This window comes from Protomyctophum parallelum (assembly GCF_964188405.1).
Source record: "Protomyctophum parallelum genome assembly, chromosome: 7".
Taxonomy (NCBI): domain Eukaryota; kingdom Metazoa; phylum Chordata; class Actinopteri; order Myctophiformes; family Myctophidae; genus Protomyctophum; species Protomyctophum parallelum.
The window spans coordinates 40,068,541-40,086,744 of record NC_139705.1 but is presented as its reverse complement, the minus strand read 5'-3'; the positions used below and the strand labels follow the sequence as shown (position 1 = coordinate 40,086,744).

The following is an 18,204-nucleotide window of genomic DNA, read 5'->3' as shown; positions in this document are numbered from 1 at the left end:
GCATTCAAGTTAAGTTTTGCCATAACCATTTATCTATAAATCAGGTAGTTTTAAGGTACGGCCATGACAGCAATGGTAGGAAAAAAGATATATAATATGAATCATATTCGGATATTCTGTATTTGGCCAACTGTTTCCTATATTCGGTTTCGGCCAAGAATTTCCCTTTCGGTGCATCCCTAATTGTTACTTGTATCTTTAATGAAGCTATAACAACACACACACACACACACACACACACACACACCACACACACGGATATGCACGATAAAGCCATCACAGGATTAGCACTTAATAGTAAATGACACTGATGATCATCCCATCAGCCATCACTTTACAATCATGCCATCTGGACAAAGTCACAGGACGTTGAGAATATGAGTAAGACTTGGTTTTAGTAGGAGATTGGTCCACTCAGCCGTTGCTGCACTAAACAAACTGCCTCGCTGATGTGTTGGTTTGTGTATTCTGGGGTCTCCCAGTCTTTATGTTGTTGTTACATTAGCTCACATGCCAGTGCCATCTACATCTTCCTAAACTGTCTGTTTGTGAATGGGAGACAGGGGTGCTCCTCCTCACAAGCTGCAGCCCATTAGCAATCGGGTGGAGCCCTATTTAATCTCTGCTCTGCAGTCTGCATTTCAGATGTATGTCAGATCCTCACGTAACATGCTGTGTTTTTCCTGCTCCCAGAACCTGTGGATTTCCCTGGACCTTGCCTCACCTCTGCCAGCCTACGCCTAGGCCACAACTTTGGCCATTACATTATTACTGTTTTGCCTGCTTTTGCATTTTGTTAGGCTGGTAATAAATATATATATGATTTTTGAACTTTGAACTTGCTTCTGTGTTTGAGTCTGCATTTGGGTTCACTTAGACTTTCATGTTAACAGTTGTTGTGATATAGTTTTTAATAGTTTTTCTGTTGAACAGACCGTGACACGGAATATCCCTTTGGGACAATAAAGACTGATTATGATATCGCTGCAGTATAAAAGGCATGAAGCTCAATAATTTCCACAAACCTAGTTCACAGCCTTAAGAGCTACCACACTACATTCAACGTGTGTTGCAAGCTAAGTGTTACACAAGTGAAGTGATAACAGTTCGCCAATCACCATTAACATGAGCTAGTGTGATGTCCTCCTAGTTTTGGCGGCTGACTGCATATCTCTGCCACAAAGTTCAACTCCTAATGGAGTGCAAAAGCGCCCTCGTCACATACGAAACGGCGTGTGAGATGTATGCTGAAGAGTGCTTGAATATATCTGTGTGGAGGAGGCGTTTTGCTCATTCTACAGTATTACGGTACTACGGCGGTTTCGACGGGTACATTTACATGTTCCAAAGGGGGCTGTGTGCGCATATCTTTGGCGAGCGCTGAGCCAGCGCAGCCCTCTGGGCACGCTGCCAGGAGGAGCGAGTGGGGGGACAGTGGAGCGCTATGATCCATCTCACTTACCCAGGACACCACTCTGCCGTTGAAGCAGGGCAGCTTGGCGTTGTCGTCGGAAATCTCCTCCTTGACGACCCTAAACAGGACAGAGAGACGCAGCCTGTGTTAATGCCTCAAATTTTGTACTGGCGTGACAGTGGCGTCGCACACCTAAAATAGCAGATCTTCAAGCCAATCTGCTATTTTCTTAACTACTTGAACTCCGCCATCCATATTCCTGCGATCTACAAGCTCGCAATGTGTCACGATGCGTTGTGAGCTTGTAGAGCTGCTATTATTATTTTTTAGCAAAAAGGCATGGTTTAGAGGGGGAAAAAAGCAGTCCAAATTAAAATACACAGCCAACTCAGGTCTGTTTTACCAAGTCTATGGTCTAGTCTAGGGTAAGGCTAGCATAGCAGAAGGATGCAAGCATGCACCATGCAATATACAGTACAGTACAGTACAGTACAGTACAGTACAGTACAGTACAGTACAGTACAGTACAGTACAGTACAGTACAGTACAGTACAGTACAGTACAGTACAGTACAGTACAGTACAACCATGCACTACACAGTACAGTACCACCATGAACCTGCTCTGCAAGATTGACAGGATGAGGCATTTACTCTTTGCAAGTTAGTCAGTTTACATTGCAAACAATCCGCAAATCGTTAAACATTCAAGGATAAAAACACAATAAAATCCAGGACTTTTTTTCATTGTGGTCCTCTCACACTAACAAGGTGACAACCCACGTGTGACAGTCAAAGCAATAAGAGATTAGAGACAAATTTGCATAACACAACATCGCACAATGGCGCTGTATACAATTTCAATTAATTAAAATAAAATATATAAACGGCTTGGCTCACACAGGTACCGTTTCCAACATCCAAGTCTATGTTGGATATTTTAAAAAGGCCACATTGTGCACTTAGTGTTAAACTGGTGACATGAGAGCCAGGTTGTCATTGTTTACCAGTGATTTATGGCACATGAAGGCTGACCCTTCAGTTACACAAAGCACCATTACATGATAGCATGTCCCAACGCCACAAGGACAGCTGAGCATAAATAACAAATGTCAGTGGTCCTCAAAGTGGGGTCTGAGGACCACCTGGGGTCCTTGGGGGGGGGGGGGGGTGTCCCCTGCTACATTTGTAAATACAGCATCAGCATCCACTTTATCCATTTTGACCTGCTGTTTGTTTTGTTTTTGTGAATGAAGCAGGTAATCCATAATAAAATAAGATAGATGATACATGATACATAAAGGTGGATATAACTTTAGTGCTATTACATTTTTTCCTTTGTTTATTATAGATTCAATTATTTCCATTCAATAACTTTTTCAATTAATGGAGGAATTTAGAAGCACTTGTTATATATCAACAACTTGATTAACCACTTAAGTATAACTTATATACTTTGTCGCACAACAATGTAATGTAAGAATTGTGAAAATAGCTGATCTACAAGCTCAAGAGTAGTGATGCAATAATAATCTGCAGCTAAATGGCTATGCCTTATTGCACACATTTATATGCCTCATTGCACAAATGTAAACTTCGCTCTGTGACCTTAATATTATTATACTGATGTGGATACTGCTAAAGGCTTCTTATTAAATTACTATTATTATTTAAAACCAAAACAGAATTGCATTTGCTTCTTATACCTGTATAAGTAGCGACGGACAAATAAAACATCTCGATTCCATACTCATATCAGATATGATATGAAAATATTTAATCTTGAAATAATAGTTGGTGTGTGTGTGTGTGTGTGTGTGTGTGTGTGTGTGTGTGTGTGTGTGTGTGTGTGTGTGTGTGTGTGTGTGTGTGTGTGCCTGTGTGTGCCTGTGTGTGTGTGTCTCAGCGTACATGGTGGTGACATGAAAAGGTACAGGGGTTGAGAAGATAGGGTTTCGGTGCTCAGAAGTGTGTATTAATAGAGAGATCATGTGTGTGTGTGTGTGTGTGTGTGTGTGTGTGTGTGTGTGTGTGTGTGTGTGTGTGTGTGTGTGTGTGTGTGTGTGTGTGTGTGTGTGTGTGCGCGTGTGTGTGTGTGTGTCTCAGGCTGTAAATTCCCTACAAAAATACCTCCCAGTTAACCTTTGACCTGCTGGGACACAGTTCAGCCAGAACCAGTCCTCTCTACACCTGCTGGGCTCGTGTCATAGGACACACACACACACACACACACACACACACACACACACACACACACACACACACACACACACACACACACACACACTTGACTTGGTTGTGATAAATGAGTGAGAATAGCAGATCGACAAGCTTACAGCACATTGCATCACGTTGTGAGATTGTAGATCAGCTATTGTCACTATTGTATAGGCCACAGTTGTACAACATGCAGACTAATCTTAGTCAATTATAAAAGAAACAAGAATCTAGTACAATGATTTTCTGTTGATTTGTTGCTATGCAAGAAAGGAATTATAGAAGAAAACCTAGTTTCTCGATTATTTGGTTATAAGTCGGTTATTGGTTCTATCGGTTTCGATAGGTCTTTTTGTGTAATTGCACACACACACACACACACACACACACACACACACACACAGTCTCTCTCTAACAGAAACACCCTTGTTTACTACAGTATAACCATCTGTATGTATTTCTGCATGTTACTACTCTTTGCAAAGAAACTGCCCAAAAACAATCATTTTTTTTTAAATTATTTTTATTTTTATTCTGAGAGATCTTCCATTAGCTAGTTTGTCTTTGAACTCTGCAAATTAAAAAGGAGAGACAGGCAACTTGAGAGGAAAAAGGAAGCTTCAGATCTTCTCGTGCAGGAGTGTCTGTCTCCGTCTGACAGGCGGCGGCAGAGATTTATAGCTTTTTCCTCCTCCCTGTTTGCCAGAACTTCCCAGCTAATACCGAAGCGACTAGCCAAGCTAGCTCGGCGCGTGTGTTTGTGTGTACGTTTTATATCGCAATACTTGTGAGGACGATCAAGAGTGAGTGTGTGTGTGTGTGTGTGTGTGTGTGTGTGTGACAGTATGAGGGCTGTATTGCTGGGAGTGGTGGACAGAGATAACATAGCCCTCCTCGGTACAAGGCTGGAACTCGACCACAGGGACCAGACGGCTGCGGTCCGTTCCACCTCGGAGAGGAAAAGGGAGCGGTTGAGGAGGGGGGGTTGGGGGGGTGGGGGTGTAAGCTGTTGATTCTGCCGGCTGCTCGTTAGGTAGGAAGTGTTTGCATCCTCTCTCTGTCTCTCTCTCTGCCGTCATATGACCAGCTGTTAAGGTGACTTGTGAGGATGTGGGTGTTGTCAGTTCAAATAAATGTAGGGAGGAAAGTCCTCATTGTTAATCTAACTCCGAGAGTATACAAAATTACAAATGTAACCAAATGGACCCGTATAATTTGTATACTCTCAGAGTTATGTGCAAACGGATAAATGAACACTGAGGAATTCACCGTGTACAGCGCGGCATGCGTGAGCTGCAGTATTGACGTTCGACGGGGCTTGATCAGAATCTTTGCATCTTCAGAAGATATTAGAAGTGACATTGTGCACCCAAAACAAGGGACTTACAGTTAATATGTCTCTCTCTCTCTCTCTCTCTCTCTCTCTCTCACTCTCTCTCTCTCTCTGTAGGGTTAAAGAAAAGGGCCCTGAATCAAACAGAAACCACACTGGAATCCAAAGAAAACAGATGACGTCGCTCAGCAGCGCAAACTCTGAAACACGCACAGCCTGCATTCTTTTCAGATTCCATTTGATATCACGAGCAGCATTAGGCCTAGTTCCACCCTGAACTCCTGACGGACATAAGTACACAGTAAACACACACACACACACACACACACACACACACACACACAGTGAGCCTTTACTTAGAGAGGAATATGCTCGATCTGAACCAAGTGTTGACACAGCTTTCATTTCACTGACAGATTTCAGTGGATGAGTCACTGGTTGTGGAGGCCTATGCTTGCGTACGAATGTTACGACGTACATGCATGATGCACGTGTGTATAGCACAGAGAGATTTGATACTTGTTTATGTCCTCCTGAGTTACAAAGGAGGATTAGCCCTTTACAACCATGTCCAGACCAGACCCCCCACGGGACAGGGAGGGTCAGCCAGCACTGACTGTGTCCAGCAGGCCAAGGACTTTGGTGGGCTTTGCCGATGCCACCGCGTCCGGCTGTAACCAGGGGAGCATAATATTTGTAGTGGTGGAAAAAGTACTCAAAGTTTCTACTTAAAGGAGAATTCCATAATATAAGGTTTTTCTTACCTTTATTTGTATCCACCAAAGAGGTCCAGGTGTTATTTTGTGCAAAAGTGCATTATTGGTTATTTCCCCTACCATAAGCCCTCAATGGGGGTTGGGTTTTTGTGCTAATTCGCTTATTTCCATCAAAATAAGTAGTAAAGTGTGCCGCTTGGGATACCATTTACATTATGAAGAGAGGATATATACACTCAAAAAATTTAGTGATGGAAATAAGCGAATTAGCACAACACCCCATAGCCCCATTCAATTCAATGCAATTCATTGAGGGCTTATGGTAGGGGAAATAGCCAATAATGCACTTTTGCACAAAATAACACCTGGACCTCTTTGGTGGTCAAATGTACTTAACCCATTACCCTAGGATTAATTAATTAATTCACCTCGTACTTCCTGGATTTTCCCCCATTCAACCCTAATTTTGAAGAGCCAAAACCTGCGACCAGAAGTTACAAATGTTACTGTGTGCGGTGTCGGATCCATATGCGGTCTCCCGTCCGCCGATCAGAAAGGGGATACCGTGACCATTACAGCATTGGGTATCGGCCGTCGAATAAAGCTTGTTTTGACCAGAAATGCCATCTGGGCTGGGCAAGGAATTGGAGATAAAGGTGATCGAAAGAAACAGATACAGGGTGCAGTGTTCAAGATGGCGCGCTCCATTGCTATTGACATCATCACCTAGCAACACAGTGCTATAATGTAAGTAGTATACAGCTCGATCGATCATAAGTGCTATAAAAGACCATTTGGCGTAGATCTACGCCCGGGGCGGCTGGCGTAGCTGTCTGGGCACCTTGACTGGTAATCCAGTCTGGCAGTGTGCCACGGGTTTGACTCCCGATCCCGACGGCCTTTACTGTGTGTCATCCCCCCCCCCCCCCCCCATCTCTCTCCCCATTTCCTGTCAGCCTCCTTTCATCTATCCCTCTATCAATAAAAAAACAGTACTAAGTACAGTACTTGAGTACATGTACTTAGTTACTTTCCACCCCTGAATATTTGTAGTTCAAATGAGATTGTAATTCAGTAGGTCGTGGCCTCTGTCCCACTGCTTAAACTGTTACATTCTTAAAGGATTATGGTTTTAGAATTCACATATTCAATGTGGAAATAATTAGCAATTCAGTAAATCTATCAAACCCGATCTCTCTCAGTAGTACTGTAATTGCATATGAACAATTTGAACATAGTAGGTCCCTGAACAGCCTCTTTTCACTATTTTGTGTACATACATATGGTTCATTAAATGATATTAAATTCCTCATAGTTTCTGCTGTGGTACACAGGTAGAATAACCTTCCAAAATGTCACAAACATTCATCAAGAACGGTGGTTCGTGGCGAGGTCCAAGACAACAGTACAGTTTTGTGCAAACTGCAAAGAGCTGCAGATTTTTGTCCCTTTTAACTTTAAGCATCACTTTCTCAGCAGAAGTGAAATCTTCCCCCCTCTTCCAGCCCCCCTGTTTTCTGAGGAACAACAAGACTGTTTCTTTCAGACCAACCTCTTGGCTGCAGATCCAGTGTGCCTGTGTGACTAGAATTATACTGAGGGCTCTCTCAAACCCCAACGACAAAACACCACATCATCACCTTGAAGTCTCTGTAATGTGCAAGTGTGTGCTGCTTATGAGAAAGACACACCATGTGAATTAGCATCCTGTCTTATGAATATGGATGAATATTATGACAGGCTGGTGAACCCAAAAAGCAGCCGTTTAAATGTCGGGACACAAACAAACCATAAACCTCGTCATTGAAACGAGGTGCATCGCCTACGTTCATTTTTGTTCATTTTGCTCCGCAGTGTGAATGGAGATGCAACACAACCCGTGCAATTTAGTGGAAAACAATTGCACGACAGTAAAGCATTTATGAGCATTACAGACGAGGCGTGATTCCACCAAGACGAAAACAGCACCTTTTACCAAAACAAACAAAATAGTGTGGTCCTAATTGCACGCGCTGACACGGCCATCACACAACCTGGTTCGGCAATCCCGTAAGAAAATGGCTGGTTCCTTCTGCACACAGCAGGGGGGCTCTACTACAGAGGACCTTGCACTGGCTGCTGCTCATTTACATTTCAAACGCCGTCTATAACTGCAAGGGATTTGATGTTTTCCCTCTGTGTTGGGGAGTCTCTTATATTTCTCCCCAGCTAGTTCTCCGGCAGCCATACTGTCTACGCCTATGCAGTATGGGCAGCATGGCTGGCTACCACAAAGCACTGCTATCCTCTGGGTTCGCTTCCATACTGTGCCTGTACGGCACTCCCGAAAACCTAAATACTCTAGCTTTACTGAATATAGGGCTGTCCTCTCATAGTCAAATGATCGATGAATCGGTCATTTTGGTCTATTGTAAACTCTACAATAGGCTAACCCTTTAATATTGCCAGTCTATAACTTTCAGTAGCTAGTAGCCATTGTGAAATCAACGTTAGAATGTTCACTTCTCAGCCAACCTAAAAGGGCTGGTCTCAGCATGACTGCATGCAGCAAACACAATTTTACAGATTTGTTGATTCAATCATCTAATTGCCAAATTCCTATGACTATTATTATTCGACGAGGACAGCCCTACTAGCTGGACTGAATAACATGGACTCTTACAGAGATGACTCCATGATAGATGTAGTACAACTGAAACCACAGGTGAAGTCATATTGTTTCAGCAGCACTCTGTGGCCCCTTTTCCACCGGTTGGTTCCCAGTGGGAACCGGTTCAGTTCTTTTTGGTTTTTAGTCCATGAGCCAGAGCTCCTAAATTGAAACATTAATTATGAATTCAGTGTGCAAAACCATACGTATATTAGTTTGTTATCACCATTAAACTTCCCCAATTGAGTACATACACGAAGACAATGATTTATTGTATTACAAATTTTACATTTTTCAATATGCAAATGAGGCATTATGTAGGAAAATATGTAAAATAATCAAAAATATGAAAAAGCTACTACTGTGGAAGGGTTATCATGTATTAATTTACTTGTATTGATCCTATAAACAATTTAATATAGGGTATAGTTTGCCCACCAACTTTGGAGCTCTGGCTCATGGACTAAAAACCAAAAAGATCTGAACCGGTTCCCATTGGGAACCAACCGGTGGAAAAGGGGTCTGTGTGTCGATATCCAAGCTATAGGGTTGGGCATTTGCAATTGACTGAATTTAGGTTAATTGAATAAATGAGAAGCAGGTTTTTATTTAGATTTCCTTTTCTCATATACCGATTATATCGATTAGTCTGATTAAACACCTACGCCGAAATAATCGATCTATAAGCTTGTAAGTCTATTTTCATTTATTTTTTTATAATTGTTCTTTAATCATCAGAAGTTTGAAATAATCCTGAATAAAATGTGAAGTGAACTTATATGTCATATTGTATGTAGGTACTAGGTAGCACGTCAAACTCCTGTTGCCTACTGTAGTGCGTTCAATGCCACAGAGCCACAGCTCCATGTGGACGTCGTCGTAAGAGCAAACATGCTTTGTTTGTCTCCACAATCTGCTTGTCGATCACCTGAGGCACGCACGCCACACACATGCGCGCGCTCACACACACACACACACACACACACACACACACACACACAAGGCCTATGGCTGGCTCGCAGCTCGCTAAGGGGCAGGAAGCCGGGCAGTGCGGGGACAAAAGCCCAGCAGCACAGCCGAGCCTATAGCCTACTTTACCCACCAGGAAGAACAAGCTTCCCGCACAAGGTCACTGTGCTGCCTGCCAGGGAAATGTATGCGACTATAGTCTACCGCTACTACTGCCTCCGTCCACACTTCCTCCAGTCATGTTGAGAATAATTGTGCTAGATACAGTGTAGATGCGCGTGTGTGTGTGTGTGTGTGTGTGTGTGTGTGTGTGTGTGTGTGTGTGTGTGTGTGTGTGTGTGTGTGTGTGTGTGTGTGTGTGTGTGTGTGTGTGTGTGTGTGTGCGTGCGTGTGTGTGTGTGTATGAGACATCACATTGGAATGAGAGCAGTCGTTGACACAAACGTCCTCCTCTCTGCAGTGGCCTCGATACAAGTGAATCTCTGTGACCAAGTGCTGGAGGAAAGAGACAGTTTGTCACAGCTTCTATTAAGCTCCACACAAACCTGTTGGAAGGAACCTCTAAAAGAAAACAAGAATGAAGAGTGGACATTTGTAGCCTAACACATGCCGGGGATGTGGGGTGGCATCCCTCATGAGCAAACGCAACAAATCAAAGACATGAGACACAAGTAAAGCGTAGTCATACATAATTTCACGATTAGCAGATTTGTGATGAATACATAGATTTGGATACTGTGCACAAAATGGTTATAGACTAGTACGAAAAGTAAAACATTAAAAAAAAATGCTGCTTGTTCTGACGGACCTAACAGAAGAGCTACTCAATTCTAACTGCTGCTTGTTCTGACGGATCTAACAGAAGAGCTACTCTATTCGAGCAAATCCTCCTAACCACTTCAACCCTGCCTATACACTCCTTTGTAGGACAAATAATCAGAATAGTTGCTTTTCAAATTTGAAAGCAGTTAAAACAAATCATTTTCTGAAGCACATGACCCTACAAAATGGGCTAAGTATGTTACACTGTATATACGATTGCAAATGTCATGGAACATTCTTATAAAACTTCACTATGCACCACAGTATTACCATTATCAGTGGTTGGACAGTTAGGCAGCGGCCAAAGTGAAATCTCCAGAAAAATGCAATCAGTAACTCTAAAGTTTTAAAGCCATCATTACAGGACTGTTGGCTGCAGCACTGTAAAAGAGTCAATGCACCGGCCATTCACTGGTGCAACCTAGACAAATAGGATTGACACATCATGGAATGTCAGACTCATTTTGTCCTGAGGGAGCTAGATAACACTTTCTCCTTTTCACCTCTCACTGTGTGTGTGTGTGTGTGTGTGTGTGTGTGTGTGTGTGTGTGTGTGTGTGTGTGTGTGTGTGTGTGTGTGTGTGTGTGTGTGTGTGTGCACTTAAGAGAGATTACAGGGATTTAACTATTTTAGTAACTTTTTTTCTTGATCGAGCCCCATATACCTGTCTGTTTATGTTTCAGCCTGTTTGTTTACGCTGCTATAGAACACACACAGTGTCAATGAACTGCAGCTGCGTGCATCCCACAGCCCAGCGTGTGGTTGCTGCCTTTGTCACAGTAATGTTGTGACATCTAGACAGCCCAGCCATGGCATTTGGGTCTATATTAGTGTCGGCAATAAATTAAAGTCCATTTGACTCATTGAGGCAACTGGACGTAACCATCTCTTCAAACTAAGGATGCAGTGTGCGATACGGACAGAATGGAATATACTGTAAATTATATGTTTGACCAATAAATACCGTCCTCAATAATGATATTCTGATGATAATATTGAATTGTGATTATGTCAATTCTTTTTTTTTTTCCAACAAAAAATAAAGAGAAAAAACAAAGGAAATACAAAGTTCACATTAACAAGATCTCCTATTTCTCCTATATTATTATTATATATCTTCTAGCTATACAATAATTAGAGGCACGGGTCATTAACAGAAGGGAAAGACAACACTTCCCAGACGGTGTCATAGGCTTTAATACTTCAAACAATCTTCTGCTTGGTCCAGTGCACACAGGAAGGGCTTGTGAGTTGTGCAGGTATAATAATAATAACAATGATGATTGAAGAACTTGTGCATGCATGCATGCATGCATGGCACATGCACGGATCGGCATGATGGCAATGTGTGTGTAGTAGCTAGTAGTAGCCCATGCATGCACACATGTTACAATGTTGCAACCATATATCTTTTGATGCTTCTATTTATGGTCTATGCAAGTATGCATGCATGCATGCATGATGCATGCAAGGCTGCTCTTCAGAAGAACCATTGAGCTACGCACAGCAATAAAAGACAACATGACCCGCACGAACGCACAAACACACACACGCGCGCACGCACACACGCAGAGAGAGAGAGAGAGAGAGAGAGAGAGAGAGAGAGAAATGAGAATAATCATTATTCGGCCGATTCATAAATGGGAACTTACCCAAAATCCTGGTCCATCGATTTGAAGAAGAATTTGTAGCTGTTGACCGGACGATTGTTGAGGACATTTTTAAAATCCGCTAGCGTGACTTTCTCGGGAGAAACGGACAATTTGACCAGATACGGAGTCTCCTCCTCGTCAATGTGATATATGATTTTAGTCTCCGCCATGAGAGTATGTGTTATAAGGGCAGGACAATCATTTGACACACAGGAAAGCAATAAAACAGGCCTGACTGACTGCTGTTGGAACAACACTACTACCCACTATCCGTACACATAGTAGCCTCAACGACGCCGAGCATAAACACAACGCTCCGCCTCGCGCCGGGAAATAAATAACCGCGTCTCTGATAAACAAAGCGAAAATCCAGACATAATAATAATGGTGTTATGAGTGTCTGTAGTCCTGCCCCTGCACTGTGTGTCGGTAGGTACGGTGGCTCTCTCGGCACTAAAACAGGAAGGGACAGTCCACATCCTTGCGAGATTCACTGCTTGGAATATTGCTCCTTTTTCACAGGCTAATTGGTGGTACAGTGCTGCCCTCTAGCGGTAGTCTTGGGCCGTGACAGCCAGTGGTTGTAGGCCTACAATACATAATACTGCAGTGGTTAACTTCTCCAACGTTTGAGCGGTGCCCGGGTGCCGCACTCCCAACACTGTGACTGTGTGTGTGTGTGTGTGTGTGTGTGTGTGTGTGTGTGTGTGTGTGTGTGTGTGTGTGTGTGTGTGTGTGTGTGTGTGTGTGTGTGTGTGTGTGTGTGTGTGTGTGTGTGTGTGTGTGTGTGTGTGTGTGTGTGTGTGTGTGTGTAACACAATCGTCGCATCCAACGGCCTTCACTTGTTTCATTTGAATGTGAATAGCTTGAGTCCCAAACTAGCTGAGATCAGACATCTGTTCCAAAACGGTAAGGCAAACATACTGTGTTTCTCTGAAACTAAACTTGATGAGTCTACTAAAGACCCAGAGATTGAAATAGAAAATTACTCAGTCATTAGAAATGACAGAAACAGACATGGTGGTGGCGTGTGCATGTATATTCACCAAGATACTGAATACATTACTCGTACTGACTTGCAGCATGATGAAATTGAAACTGTGTGGGTTGAATTAATTTTCAAAAATGCTAAATCAGTATTAGTGGGCACCGTCTATAGACCCCCTGATCAGAATGAGTTCTATGATATACTTGAGGGGTGCTTAGCTGGGGAGGAATGTGTAGAGAAGATCCTGATTGGCGACTACAATACGGATATGCGTCGTAAGGAAGCTCCTGTGTTCAAGTCATTTAGTCGGTTTTGTGATCTGCATGGTGTCAGTCAGCTAATTACCCAACCCACAAGAGTGTGTGATTCTACTCAAACTGTCATTGATCTCATTCTGACCTCGGACAAATCCAGAATCTCAAAGAAAGGGGTTATTGTATGTGGGCTCAGTGATCATTTTATGATTTTCTGTACCCGCAAAATACAAAAACTAAAGTTTGACTGTCACAAAACAGTCATATCTAGGGACCTCAAAACCTACTCTAGTGAGGCCTTTAACCTGGAACTGGAGAATCTGGATTGGTCCGATGTGCTCAGGAGCTCACTAGTCGAAGAAGCATGGCTTGGCTTTAAAACCAAATTTACATCAGTACTAAACATCATGGCTCCTTTGAGAACCGTCAGGGTCAAAACCCGCTCGGAGCCATGGATGAATTCGGACATACTGACTGCAATGAAAGCCAGAGACAACAAATGCTCTGAACTTCTTAAATGCAAGTCCAAACTAGCCAAGTGCAAGCGCTTCGACAGTGATCTCCAAACCAAACTGCACAACCTAAAAGCCCAGTGTAACAAGCTAAGAAACGGTGTAATTGCCATGACCAAATCAGCCAAATGTAACTTTATCAATGATAAAGCCGAGGAAATCAAAAACAATCCTCGGGAGCTATGGAAGTTACTAAACAACCAACTAGGCTGTGGTCGGAAACTAAAAACCAGGTTTACTAACATAAACATCAAATCGAATAACACCCTCATCACTGACAAACTCGATGTAGCCAACCACTTGAACATCTTCTTTACAAACATTGCAACAAAGCTGGTTAGCAAACTGCCCTCCCACTCTGGGCGTTTTGGTGTAGAGCACATCAAAGCCTTCTACAAAAACCTTGGTGTTTGTAAAGATGATTTTAAAATGGCAATGGTAACAACCGAGGAGGTACTTAAAAAACTGAGTGCCCTCCAACCCCACAAGGCCACTGGCCATGACAATATTCCCTCCAAATTTCTCAGAGACTCAGCCTTTTCCATAGCTCCAGTCATCACCCACATAGTTAACCTCTCCATCAAACAGGGACAGGTCCCCCAAGATTTTAAACTGGCCAAAGTAACCACCTTGTACAAAAAAGGGAGTAAATTAGAACCTGGCAACTACCGCCCTATTTCTATTCTAAGCTCCATCTCGAAAGTGATGGAAAAAATAGTCTATGAACAGGTTGAAAAGTATCTTGCCACTAATAAATTGCTGTACGAGTTCCAATCTGGCTTCAGAACATCCCACTCCACTGACACATGCCTCCTCTATTTGAGCGATCACATCAAACACGAGGTGGATGCTGGAAAATACTGCGGCATGGTCATGCTGGACCTCCAAAAGGCTTTTGACACCGTGAACCACTCCATACTGGTTAACAAGCTTAAAGCTATTGGTTTTGATAGCACATCAGTGAGCTGGATGCAATCCTACCTGGAGGGGAGAGAACAGATGGTGGAGGTGAACGGAACACTGTCCCCTCCCCTCCCAGTGAGCTGTGGTGTCCCACAAGGAAGCATACTAGGGCCTTTACTGTTCCTAATTTATGTTAACGACATGACTTCAGCTTGTGACTGCAACTTGTTCCTGTTCGCAGATGACTCAGCACTGCTGGTCTCGGACAGGAACAAACTGCAGGTTGAAAAGACCCTCAGCTCTGAACTCGGTAGAATCTGCACCTGGCTCGCTGATAACAAACTATCCTTACACCTGGGAAAAACTGAATCCATCCTCTTCGGATCAAATAGTAAACTCAGCAAGGCAGATGGCTTCTTGGTTAGAGTGGGTGACAATATTATCACACGAAAAGATCAAATTACCTACCTAGGTTCCATCCTGGAGGCTAATCTTTCCGGTGATAAAATGGCCACCAACGTAATCAAAAAAGTCAATCAAAGAACAAGATTCCTTTACAGGATCTCCTCACTGGTCAGCAAAAACACCTTGAAGACCTTAACAGGAGCCCTCGTACAAGGTTTCTTTGACTATGCATCCACCTCTTGGTACCACAGCACCTCAAAGGCCCTTAAAACAAGGCTCCAGACCTCCCAAAACAAACTGGTCAGGCTCCTACTTGGCCTCACCCCCCGAACCCACCTCACCCCTGCCCACTTTGACAGGCTGGGATGGCTTAGGGTCGTCGACAGAGTACAGCATCTTGCAATGGGTCTGGTCCACAAGATTCGATACACCACCAAGATACCCATGTACCTGTCTAAATACTTCCTTAATGTAAACGAAGTCCACACCCACAACACCAGAGGGAGTGCAACTAACCATGTACAACCCAGATTCGGCACAAACAAGGGACTAAATTCTTTTCGCTCCTATGCCACCAAAATGTGGAACGCCCTACCAACAGTCATTAAGACATGTGAATCCCTTGACTCCTTCAAAACCGCTCTCAAAGGGCACCTACGGATGGCTGCAATTAGAAACTGGCCTCTGTAAAATCTGAATCCCCCCCACCCCCCCACCCCATTTCCCTCACTGTATATTGTATATTTTCCCAGTGCTTGTATATTTTCCCTTTTTTGCTTCCCATATGATGAATTCCTGTTCTGTTCTTTAGCTACATAGAAATGTCTATTTGTATGTCTCTAAATGGTTGTATGTCCTTAAATGTTTTGATGAATTGAACAATGTGGACCCTGTTGTAAACAAGTGTAATGCTTAATTGGGTCGTCCACTCACAGTTGACAGTCTTTGTATTGAGTTTGTGCTTAAAATGTACTGTAAATTCTACAAACTGTTAATAAATATTTCAATCAATCAATCAAAAGTGTGTGTGTGTGTGTGTGTGTGTGTGTGTGTGTGTGTGTGTGTGTGTGTGTGTGTGTGTGTGTGTGTGTGTGTGTGTGTGTGTGTGTGTGTGTGTGTGTGTGTGTGTGTGTGTGTGTGTGTGTGTGTGTGTGCGTGTGTGTGTGCGTGCATGGCGCGTGCATGTGTGTGTGGAATACAGCGAATACAGTGACCATTTGTGACTCACAAGTTTATACAGAGAAACACCAAATGTATACTTATTTATTGTAGTCATACGACTGTGTCACTTAACAATGAAACAGATGTTTTTAGTCATTTTTGGGCAACACAGTTATACTACTATAGGCATACGATACGTTAAGTATTAATGAAGCTAAGGCAAGAGTGCTTAAAACAGTTGTTTAACAACAGCAGGTATATAACCAATCAGTATGGAGATTTATTTTTACAGGACACATTAACATTACTTGATAAAGACCGTCTCTGTCTGATAAACAAAAAAAAACTGAAGTCATGTCAATGTTTTATTTCCTGAGTTGTTGTGCATATTAATGAATCTACAATGACATCATGATATGTATTCCAATATATATATATATATCAGGGGGGCAGTCAGCCAGATATTTCGTGAAGCCTCATTTGAAATCGGTAGTTCATATAATGGCCTGTTGTGGCGCTGGGCTGGACCCAAAAAGCCCCATAGCTCCATAGAGGCCCATGTATTTTGGCCCAACTTCACCTAGACTGTATTACCTTAATAAACATGGTCATGAATACTTTCTTCTTCCAGTCACTAGTTTAAAGTCTAATTTCTAATGTCATAATATTCTTTTTGGAAAATTATGGTCCCATTAATAAAAAAAATGACCATAAAGAAAACAAACCATCGCGTATGTTCTGAGGGGCGTGGCTACCGTTACAGTCTATGATCGGGATTCCCCTCCCACTCGAGTCAAAATAAAAACCAACGGAGAAGAAGGGGGGAAGTCCTGCCTCGTTGTCTGGGCAGCCAATGGCCAGCTGGTCCAAAACGGAGCCAGCCAATGGCCAGCTGGTACCAAACGGATCTAGAAAGATGGCGATTTACAATGAAGCGATTTCAGGCTTCATTTTACGTTCATGTTAGACCCGGAGAACGCTTTGTCCATATTTTTTACAGTCTATGATATATATATAGGCCTATATATATATATATATATATATATATATATATATAATACATTATATATACATATATACATTATTCAACTGAAATGCGTAACGCCAATATTGGGCTAATATAGGTAATATGCTACCAATATGTGGGTAGCCTACAGCCAGGGATTTACCCACGGAATGAATATATATATATATATATAATCATCTATAGTATAGATGATTATATATATACAGACAGATATATACAGGCCCTGGTATAGATTCTATACCAGGGCTGCCCACACTTTTTTTTACTTCAGAGCTACTTTCAAAACGACCAGCAAAATAAAACTATCATCCCATTGGTTTTTATTTTTGGTATTTGACTTTGCTACTGATGATTGTACGCAACAACAAGTATTGCATTGTGTGTTTGAGCTGACAGGCCCTTTTTGATGTCAATCAATCAAGTCATCTCAGGTCATCTCAAGCGGCAGATGCAAAAATCGTTTTTTATATTAAAATTATATATATTTTTAGGGCCATGTCATGTGGTCTACCTGCAAAGCCTTTGTGATCTATACTGGTAGATCCTGATCTACCTTTTGGGCACCGCTTAAGGTCAGATCAGCCGTTTTGTCGGTCAGCGCCAAAAATGCTCCCCGACAGCATAATCGGAGCAAATACCGGGCAGTGTGTATGAGCCATAAAGTGTTGACTACACTACACTAATAAGGACAAATAATAATAACTAATAACCCATCCGTTACTACATGTGGAGTCAACTCCCGCAATTTCCTTCTTCCCATAGTGCGCGGCAAGGTAACTCTGGGATGAGCGGCCGCAAAGCAGCCGCGAAATTCTAGTATATATATATATATATATATATATATATATATATATACAATTATTTGCTTTCATTATCCAAAATGTATAATGCATGTTTGTAGCCTACTATAATGTCAAATCAGTTTGTAGTAAATGCCACATTTCTCAATTGGTTGATAGCTCATTGATACTAAACATTCTAAATTGGTTGATACCTCATTGAAACTAATCATCCATAAAAAACTCTGTAAATACAGTAAATTGACCATTTGTATACACAATAAGCATTTAGCATGAATTACAGTACATCCTGCTTGTGCAAATGTATACAAAAGTAAAAAAGAAAGATCAAAATTCAATAGTCAAAGTTTAAGTCGTACTCTAGAAAAAAGCACTGAATGG

General features: G+C 42.3%; 1 protein-coding gene across 2 annotated transcripts in view; it reads right to left on the bottom strand.

Moving 5' to 3' along the window:
- LOC310861896 (segment polarity protein dishevelled homolog DVL-1-like) overlaps positions 1–12,196 on the bottom strand; it is a 54,798-nt gene extending 42,602 nt beyond the window's left edge. For both annotated transcript variants that reach the window (XM_083769613.1, XM_083769614.1), the window contains exons 1-2: positions 11,773–12,196; positions 1,463–1,532 (exon numbers count right to left, since the gene is read on the bottom strand). In XM_083769613.1, coding sequence (XP_083625739.1) covers positions 1,463–1,532; positions 11,773–11,942 — 240 coding nt within the window. In that variant the 5' untranslated portion in view covers positions 11,943–12,196. The remainder of the gene's footprint in view (positions 1–1,462; positions 1,533–11,772) is intronic.
- Between the last annotated feature and the right edge of the window lie 6,008 nt (positions 12,197–18,204).